General features: G+C 42.4%; 1 protein-coding gene across 2 annotated transcripts in view; it reads right to left on the minus strand.

Moving 5' to 3' along the window:
• The window catches only part of LOC130282888 (somatomedin-B and thrombospondin type-1 domain-containing protein-like), a 73,665-nt gene extending 63,790 nt beyond the window's left edge, over nucleotides 1–9,875 (minus strand). For both annotated transcript variants that reach the window (XM_056531825.1, XM_056531843.1), the window contains exon 1: nucleotides 9,615–9,875. In XM_056531825.1, the coding sequence (XP_056387800.1) occupies nucleotides 9,615–9,843 (229 nt within the window). In that variant the 5' untranslated portion in view covers nucleotides 9,844–9,875. The remainder of the gene's footprint in view (nucleotides 1–9,614) is intronic.
• Nucleotides 9,876–10,718: the final 843 nt, after the last annotated feature.

Consider the following 10,718-nt stretch of genomic DNA (forward strand, 5'->3'; position numbering starts at 1 on the left):
GGAGAAATGCTAGCACAGGCTTCCAGTATCCGTAGTTTCAGGTGCTGCACATCTCGTATCGTCACAGCATAGACAATTGCCTTCAGATGACCCCAAAGATAAAAGTCTAAGGTGGTCAGATCGGGAGACGTTGGGGGCCATTCAACTGGCTCACGACGACCAATCCACTTTCCAGGAAACTGTTCATCTAGGAATGCTCGGACCTGACACCCATAATGTGATGGTGCACCATCATGCTGGAAAAACTCAGGGAACATGCCAGCTTAAGTGCATAGCTTTTCTCCTGCGGTGTTGCTATCAGTGTGTGAAGAGTGGGAGAAGAGGATTGCATTGACAATCCAACACAATGGGCAGCACATTGAACACATTTTATAAGTGGTCAGAAACTTGTAAATAACTCATGAAAGAATAAAGTTAATTTAAAACCAAGCACATCATTGTTTTTCTTGTGAAATTCCCAATAAGTTTGATGTGTCACATGACCCTCTTCCTATTGAAAAAACTAAAGTTGGATTCAAAATGGCCAACTTCAAAATGGCCACCATGGTCACCACCCATGTTGAAAAGTTTCCCCCCTCACATATACTAATGTGCCACAAACAGGAAGTTAATATCACCAACCATTCCCATTTTATTAAGGTGTATCCATATAAATGGCCCACCCTGTACATTTAGTACCTTGAGCAGTTTAGTGGTATTTCAGTGTTTAGATATTACTAAGAATCACTGTTTAATACTTATTACAGGTAGTGTACTACCTGCGTTAGGGTACGCTGACATGTGCTGGTGTCTCAGTATATCTTTTTTCTCCAGGACATTACATTGCATGTTATAATCATTGGGACTTCTTGACTCCCTGGACCTGTTGTGGGAGATGGGGGACACCACTCATAGCAGCTGTGTCTTAGAACATAACATGTATGAAATCTTTAACCTATTAAGGATGCAGGGTTTTTCCGTTTTTGCACTTTCGTTTTTTCCTCATCACCTTCTAAATTTTGAACCTACAGACACATATGAGGGCTTATTTTTTGCACCACCAATTGTACTTTGTAATGAGATCAACCATTCCACCACAAAATTTCCATTGAACTGAATTCCATAGAACTCCATTGATCTGTGTGCTCTGGGCTCAAATGATAAAGCCTGGTTCAGCCAGGCTCTATGAATCTCAGAGCCACAGCAGCCAGGGAAGGATAGGTAAGCCCTCCGGCTACCTACACAGTGGATCTGTAGGGGGCGATCCACCCCACTGGACCATCAGGGACTGGTTAAAGCTCCCTTTAGACACTGCTGTCAGCTTTGGCAGCGTCAATCTAAAGGTTAATAGACGGCCACGGCGATCGCCGCATGTCGGCTATTGACGCAGTCCCCCAGCTACACCGGTTGCTGTCTCAGGACAAGCCGGCTCGTCCTTAGATGGCAACCGGTAAAGTGTGTATGTTTTTTTTTTCCCTTGAAAACATGGGGAGATTTATAAAAATGTGTGTAGAGGAAAAGTTGACCAGTTGATCAGATTTGTTCTTTTATTCTTTCAAAAGGCCTCTGAAAAATAAAACAGGCAATCTGATGGGTTGCCATGGGCAACTGGTCAATTTTTTCTCTGCACGGATTTTGATAAATCTCCCTATATGAATTCATACTTCATAGTTTTACAGCACTTTTGTTCCATGCTATGTGCCACACTGAGGTACAGCCCTGCCATGACTATACTCCTCCATATTACCGCCATAGTTGGCAGCATTCCTTGGTGGTGTGGCTATTCCTGCACAGATTGGGTATTGCTCATAGTGGACAAGCTGTAAATAACGTGCAATCCATTCAATTGGAAACAGAAAGTGCGCAACAACAGGAGGACATCCATATGATAGGGACGGGGACCAGGAAATATTCCGAATAATAAAGCAAGTTTCTATTTAGAGAAAAGAGACCAGACAACAGTTACAGATACTTGATGCGACTTTACACCTCACCTCAATTGAGCACTTCATTGTGCTCCATCACTTCATGATCCATTGTGCAAAATTTTGTGAGTGAAAATTAACGAAAATTAATGAATTTTTGTCACAAAAAAACCTGCGGAAAACCAAATAAATCACCGCCCCCACACACACACACACACACACACACACACACTACCTCTACAGCCAATCCTTTCATTGCGCTCTTTTTATTCTGTTTGTTAAAGTGACCTCCTATAATGCTGATCATTGCTGTTCATGCTGTCAGAGAAATACTCAGCTCATCCGCAGATCAAAGCCCAGAGCCCCTTGTACCATAAAGCAGACATACAGTATATTAAACAAAAAAAGAAAAGGAGAAGTGCAATCCCTACATTTACCTACGAAACTGTATTATATTTCATTAACCTATAGATAAATGGTATTAACATATATATGTCACTTACGTACAGGTATAGACTAATGATACTAACATAATTGCCATTAGTTTTGGTAACAACACATTTGTTTTATGTTGACACAAATGTCCTTTTAAAATCAATGTGATGGAACTATTGTATAAAATAATAAAGAGATATTCGGATTTCTCATATATCTGGGGCCATAAACAGTTTTCTTATGACAAACAATTAGATGACTTTCCTTCCCAAATTCTGATAATTCCTAGAAAAATAATTACCATATTTATCAGAGTATAACACGAGCCTCATTGTTTAAAGGGGTGGAAAACTTTTTTATTTTATTTATTTATTTTTTTAAATCAACTGGTGCCAGAAAGTTAAACAGATTTGTAATATAGAATTAAATTGGAGAGTACCAGTGCTCAAGAACACTAGGGAATATGGTATAGAAAGATAAAAGGAGAGATATGGATCCAGTAATTATAATTAAATGTATTAATAATATATAGCATGTAAAATGACCAATCACTCTGCAGGGACCTTGCAGAGATAAATGGTATATGTTCACTTATTATAAATGTAATAAAATAACAAATACATGTATAAAAGATGAAAATTAAACCAATCAATATATAGCACCAGTCAATATATATATATATTGTTAATGTCCACTGTAGTGAGTTTGCAACAAGTCTTTTTCAATAATCACAGTTCATTCACAGTTAATCAAGCAGATAATTAATCCAAATGTATCCAGTGTTGAATATTGAATGAATCCTATGAGTCAGTATTGGATATTGATTAAATCCTGTAAGTCAATTGTAGCAGCAATATTGAATAAATCCTGTGAGTCAATTGTGGCAGCAATAGCAACTATGTTGCGATCTCAGGAAAATGAATCAGAGCTGTATCAGCGATGTAACAATGTGTCAGTGCACAGCACCACTCACCCTCCTTAGCAGACCTCGGTGGACTTCAGATAGCGATGTTTTTTGTAGATAGCGATGGTTAGCAGGTAGCGATGTCAGCGGGTAGCGATGCCGTCAGGCAGCGGTGTCCTGCAGATAGCGAACGCTGTCAGTAGTTGCGGTATCAGTCCGGGTCGTGGTCTGGGTGAGTGGTTCTCCGGTGGGCTGTAAGTATCCTGGGCTGGCACGGAGAGGCGTCCGGCCTTGGGAGTTGATGTCCAGGAACCCTGCCGTCCGGCGCTGTGAACAGATGACTGGGAGCAGCTGCGTGTCTGAATGATGTGCTAACAATGCGCGTGTTGCAGTGGTCCCGATTTCGCAGTGGTCCCGATTAAGGTGCTTAATAAGTCAGGTGCGTTTCAAGGCCTGCGGGCCTTTTCTTCAAGAAAAGGCCCGCAGGCCTTGAAACGCGTCTAACTTATTATTAAGCACCTTACTATTAAGTGTATATCACTTAAAATAGACTATACCCGCTCCTTGTGAATTGCAACTGCAGGATGCCTGCGAAATCGGGACCACTGCAACGTGCGCATTGTTAGCGCATCATTGAGACACGCAGCTGCTCCCAGTCATCTATTCACAGCGCCGGACGGCAGGGTTCCTGGACATCAACTCCCAAGGCCGGACGCCTCTCCGTGCCAGCCCAGGATACTCACAGCCCACCGGAGAACCACTCACCCAGACCACTCACCGGACTGATACTGCAACTACTGACAGCGTTCGCTATCTGCAGGACACCGCTGCCTGTCGGCATCGCTACCCGCTGACATCGCTACCTGCTAACCATCGCTATGTACAAAAAACATCGCTATCCGAAGTCCACCGAGGTCTGCTAAGGAGGGTGAGTGGTGCTGTGCACTGACACATTGTTACATCGCTGATACAGCTCTGATTCATTTATCTGAGATCGCAACATAGTTGCTATTGCTGCCACAATTGACTCACTGGATTTATTCAATATTGCTGCTACAATTGACTTACAGGATTTAATCAATATCCAATACTGACTCATAGGATTCATTCAATATTCAACACTGGATACATTTGGATTAATTATCTGCTTGATTAACTGTGAATGAACTGTGATTATTGAAAGAGACTTGTTGCAAACTCACTGCAGTGGACATTAACAATATATATATTGATTGGTGCTATATATTGATTGGTTTAATTTTCATATTTCATACATGTATTTGTTATTTTATTACATTTATAATAAGTGAACATATACCATTTATCTCTGCAAGGGCCCTGCAGAGTGATTGGTCATTTTACACACACATTATATATATATATATATATATATATATATATATATATATATATATATATTTACTATATATTATTAATAAATGTAATTATAATTACTGGATCCATATCTCTCCTTTTATCTTTCTATACCATATTCCCTAGTGTTCTTGAGGACTGGTACTCTCCAATTTAATTCTACATTACTCTAGGCTTTATCGGGTGAAGGCATCACCTTTAACCTCGAACACTTATCTCCCCATATCCTAAGTGAGCTACACATCCTTTTCTGCAGATTTGTAAATTACTTATTTTAAAAAAATCTTAATCCTTTCAGTACTTATTAGCTGCTGAATACTACAGAGGAAATTCTTTTCTTTTTGGAACACAGAGCTCTCTGCTGAATCACGAGCACAGTGCTCTCTGCTGAAATCTCTGTCCATTTTAGGAACAGTCAAGAGCAGCATATGTTTGCTATGGGGATTTTCTCCTACTCTGGACAGTTCTTAAAATGGACAGAGATGTCAGCAGAGAGCACTGTGCTTGTGATGTCAGCAGAGAGCTCTAAAAGAAAAGAATATTCAGCAGCTAATAAGTACTAGAAGGATTAAAGGAAAACTGTCACATATTTTGTCCTACACTATCCACGGGTACCTGTGGATAGTGCGGGAGACGCTGAACATTTTGAGTCCTACCTTGCCCGGATCAGCTGCGCCGTTCGCCCATTATAGCTCTTTTTCGGTGTATTCAAATTAGCTGCTAACTGGCACGGGCAGGGTTACTGCCTTCAACTGGCACTGTGACGTAACCGCCGCCTGGCTAATGAATATTCATATATTGCCTTACTATCTCTGTCTCATCTCGGCCGAGTTCCGGATGATACTGCGCATGTGCGGGATTTCTCACTACACCCGGAAGCAGTCTTCAGCGCTGCTTCATTCCTCCGGAGCAGCGCTGAAGTAAGGGTGTTTCATGCCTACCATTTATTTGAGAACTCATGTACAATTTGCACACACCCTTACTTCAGCGCTGCTCCGGAGGAATGAAGCAGCGCTGAAGACTGCTTCCGGGTGTAGTGAAAAATCCCGCACATGCGCAGTATCGTCCGGGACTCGGCCGAGATGAGACGGAGATGGTAAGGCAATATATGAATATTCATTAGCTGGGCGGTGCTGCGGGCCGGGCGGCGGTTACATCACAGTGCCAGTTGAAGGCGGTAACCCCGCCCATGCCAGTTAGCAGCTAATTTGAATACACCGAAAAAGAGCTATAATGGGTGAACGGCGCAGCGGATCCGGGCAAGGTAGGACTCAAAATGTTCAGCGTCACCCGCACTATCCACAGGTACCCGTGGATAGTGTGGGACAAAACATGTGACAGTTTTCCTTTAAGATTTTTTAATAGAAGCAATTTACAAATCTGTTTAACTTTCTGGCACCAGTTGATAAAAAAAAAAAAAAAAAAAGTTTCCCCCCCAAAAAAAGTACAACTTGTCCTGCAAACAGATATGCTGATGGATAAATTATGGATCATAGAAAAAGAGAAGGTATAAAAATAGAAAAAAATCACTGCATCAGGAAGGGATTAACCGTTTGGCAACAAAGTACCTACATGTATGTCCTATGCACTAGGGTACTTTAAAGCGAGCTCAGGAACTAAGCTTTCTTAAAGCTGGTGAGTATCAGTTGCTATCAGCTGCCGGGACTCACGGGTAATACTCAACATCAGCAATTACACTGATGGCAGTAATTTAATCCTTTAGATGTTGTGATTAGCAGAAAGTAATTCCTAGCACTCACCAAGCCATATGTGAGTTTTCGTCTTTATACACAAGGCATAATATGGAACAAGGGACTATATTTTCTAGGAACATATTTTCTATCCCAATGCTGATCATCTTAGAGTCCAAATGACAGATGCCAGTGGGTTTGGAGGTGGACCTGATCAGTTAAAGTCGAACTGTGGCGCAACACTTTTCACTTCCCCTGTGCCCAGGCTCCTTACATGACGTCGCTGCCGCCCGTGATACGCTGAGCGCAGTATGAGTCACCAAGTCCAGGAACCCGATCAGCGCCGGAGGAACAGGGCGCCAAAATCGGTGCTTCAGGGGAACGTAGGAAGGTGAGTTAAAGTTTGTTTTTGCAGCCCGGGCACAGGGGAAGTGAAAAGTGTTGTGCCACAGTTCTCCTTTAAGATGACGGCTGTAGATCTCCTGCATACCTTAAATGGGCACTGTCAGTTAAAAAAAAAATGTTCACATGTTGTAAAGCATGTATAAAAAATAGGTATTGCAATTGCTTTCATTAGAAAATTTTCTGTATTTCATACTGAAAAAGCCAGTCAAACAACTGCCCCCCTGCCTGCTTGGAGCTGTGAGCTAAATTAAAAGTATAATAAAAAAAATAAAGGTGCTAGACACATACAAATTTGATGTATATGGTCAGGATTAGGTACTGAGTGATATAGATTAAAAAAATAAACATTTTGTTGGATCTGACGGGTACACTTTAACCCCTTAAGGACGCAGGACGTAAATGTACGTCCTGGTGCGGTGGTACTTAACGCACCAGGACGTACATTTACGTCCTGTGCATAACCGCGGGCATCGGAGCGATGCCCGTGTCATGCGCGGCTGATCCCCAACGCCCGCGATCTCGCGGGCGTCCGCCACTAACCCCTCAGGTGCCGGGATCAATACAGATCCCGGCATCTGCGGCAGTGCGCAATATCAATGAATGATCTGATCGCCCGCAGCGCTGCTGCGGGGATCCGATCATTCAGAAAGCCGCACGGAGGTCCCCTCACCTGCCTCTGTCCGGCTCCCGGCGTCTTCTGCTCTGGTCTGAGATCGAGAAGACCAGAGCAGAAGATGACCGATAACACTGATCTGTTCTATGTCCTATACATAGAACAGATCAGTATTAGCAATCATGGTATTGCTATGAGTAGTCCCCTATGGGGGCTATTCAAGTGTAAAAAAAAATGTAAAAAAAATGTAAAAGTAAAAAAAAAGTGAAAAATCCCCTCCCCCAATAAAAAAGTAAAACGTCCGTTTTTTCCTATTTTACCCCCAAAAAGCATAAAATATAAATTTAATAGACATATTTGGTATCGCTGCGTGCATAAATGTCCGAACTATTAAAATAAAATGTTAATGATCCCGTACGGTGAACGGCGTGAACGTAAAAAAAAAGTCCAAAATTGCTACTTTTTAATACATTTTATTTAAAAAAATTATAAAAAATGTATTAAAAGTTTTTTATATGCAAATGTGGTATCAAAAAAAAGTACAGATCATGGCGCAAAAAATGAGCCCCCATACCGCTGCTTATACGGTAAAATGAAAAAGTTATAGGTCATGAAACTAAAGGGATTATAAACGTACTAATTTGGTTAAAAAGTTTGTGATTTTTTTTAAGCACAACAATAATATAAAAGTATGTAATAATGGGTATCATTTTAATCGTATTGACCCTCAGAATAAAGAACACATGTCATTTTTACCGTAAATTGTACGGCGTGAAAACAAAACCTTCCAAAATTAGCAAAATTGCGTTTTTCTTTTTAATTTCCCCACAAAAATAGTGTTTTTTGGTTGCGCCATACATTTTATGATATAATGAGTTATGTCATTACAAAGGACAACTGGTCATGCAAAAACAAGCCCTCATACTAGTCTGTGGATGAAAATATAAAAGAGTTATGATTTTTAGAAGGCGAGGAGTAAAAAACTAAAACGTAAAAATTAAATTGTCTGAGTCCTTAAGGAAAAAATGGGCTGAGTCGTTAAGGGGTTAAAGTGGTATTCCAGGCCAAAACTTTTTTTTATATATCAACTGGCTCCGGAAAGTTAAACAGATTTGTAAATTACTTCTATTAAAAAATCTTAATCCTTCCAATAGTTATTAGCTTCTGAAGTTGAGTTGTTGTTTTCTGTCTAACTGCGAACTATTAAAATATAACATTAATAAAACTATATGTTGAATGGCGTAAAATGTCATTAATAGTCTAGAACTGCAGATTTTGAACACTTCATATACCAGAAAAAAAGGAATAAAAAAGTGATCAATAAGTCCCATCAAAAAAAACTAAAGATCACAGCAAAAAAAATACAGCCTCGTATATGAGAAAATAAAAGTATTATAGGGGTCAGAATAGAGCAATTTTAAGCATAAAAAAGTTAGTTTTTGTAAAAATGTAGTAAAATAGAACCGAACCTCTATGAATTGGATATCGTTGTAATTGTATGGACCTACAGAACACAGATAACATATCAGTATGCCCTCTGTATGTGCGGACACCGTAATACTGTAACTTACCCATCAGTGAACCTGTGCCTGGGTGTAGTGGAGCAATGCCTATGCCAGTCTGCTGTGCCCAATATCACTGTTTCAGAACCAGGGTGCCTCCAGCTGTTGCAAAACTACAAGTCCCAGCATGCCCGGACAGCCAATGACTGTCCAGGCATGCTGGGACTTGTAGTTTTGCAACAGCGGGAGGCACCCTTGTTGGGAAACACTGCCCTAGATCAGATGTAAGCTGCTGTATATTCTGCAGACAGGTTCTCAGGTCAGTAGTCATCCCCCCCATGGATTGATCTGGAGATGGCGATGTAAATATAAAATACATAGCAATGCACCCCCAATATCATCAGGGCATGCTGAGAGTTGTAGCTCTGCAACAGCTGGAGGCACCCTGGTTGGGAATCATTGCCCTAGATCAGATGTAAGCTGCTGTATATTCTGCAGACAGGTTCTCAGGTCAATAGTAATCCCCCCTTCTTTATTATGGATTTATTCTAGAGATGTAAACTAAAATAGATATAGCAGTGCCCGAATGCTGAGAGTTGTAGTTTTACAACTCCACCATGTATCATCTTTCCATCCCAGATACACACACATATATATATATATATATATATATATATATATATATATATATATACATATGTCACCGCCACATACCGTGGCGCTATATGCCAGGCACGGCAGGTACAATAAATACATCATGCCCCCCGAGAGACCCCGAGCACTCACCGCTGCCCCCGCACTGCCCCGCATAGTCCTGGCAGCAGTCGGCGCTCCGGTGACAGTACGAGTCGCAGTAGCACGTGCTCCCGGTGGCGGTGACCCCGGTGCAGGCATTATTCCTCCCCGGGCAGCACTTGGGGTGTCCGCGCCGGGCACAGAGGCACCGACCTCCCGGGACCTGGAGAACCCACACCGAGCAGAGAAGAAGCCACAGCCCTGAACTCCACACTTGCATCCCGGGACACCCAGAGGCAGGAGACTGGAGGGGAATGGTGCGGCACAGGCGGAGGCTACGTGCTGTGTGAGGGGGAACCCGGTGCGGGTCATGTGAGGTCACCGGGCTCCGGCAGTCCCTGTGATCCGGAAGGGAGGGAGGGGGCTCCGGGGCCCCAGGTTTGGTTCTGTCCTCTCATTGGTCTCCTCACAGGGGCCCATCCCGATGTACGGAGGGGTAGAAGGAACTACTTGTCCCAGAGATGAAGTGTCTTATGGCAAATGTCACAGATTTGGGTCCTGGATTTAAGAGGGTTCTAGTGAAGTTTATTGCCTTGGTTTTTAGTTCTTTTTATGGCTTTCCCTTTTTAGGTTGTATTCATGTGGTGAGGGTGTGAGGAAGGGCAGAAGTTATTACCCTTAGGGCAGATGGCATTAACGCCTTGTGTTCGTGATGCCAGGGCCTGGTTATCCTCTACACCACCCGAGGTATGGCCGCTGGTTCCTGGGCTAGGCTCGGGGCAAATAATCACTTTGATGCAAAGTTACAGAACAAGGGCAGCTTTACTGAGGTAGACTGATTGTAAAGCCCAAGGAGATGACCAGTGACTTAGGAGACTTGCGGGCTCGCTGGGACTTGTAGTGGATTTGGACTGAATACTGCAGACCCACACTGACTTTAGCAGATTTGACTAGGACTGACTAGACTTCACCCCTGTGACTGCTCACCAGGCTTTGATGTTCACCTGAAGGGGCACTTGGTTGGTGGAAGCGTGGCTGCATGGTTAGGGCTTCAGTCTCTTCATTACCAGACACTATCAGGTCTTGACTGTTCCTTAGCAAAGAATAGACTGACTAGCTAGCTCCTGCCTTGGTTTATATGGGAACAATTTTGAG

Source organism: Hyla sarda, chromosome 1 (genome assembly GCF_029499605.1).
Source record: "Hyla sarda isolate aHylSar1 chromosome 1, aHylSar1.hap1, whole genome shotgun sequence".
Taxonomy (NCBI): domain Eukaryota; kingdom Metazoa; phylum Chordata; class Amphibia; order Anura; family Hylidae; genus Hyla; species Hyla sarda.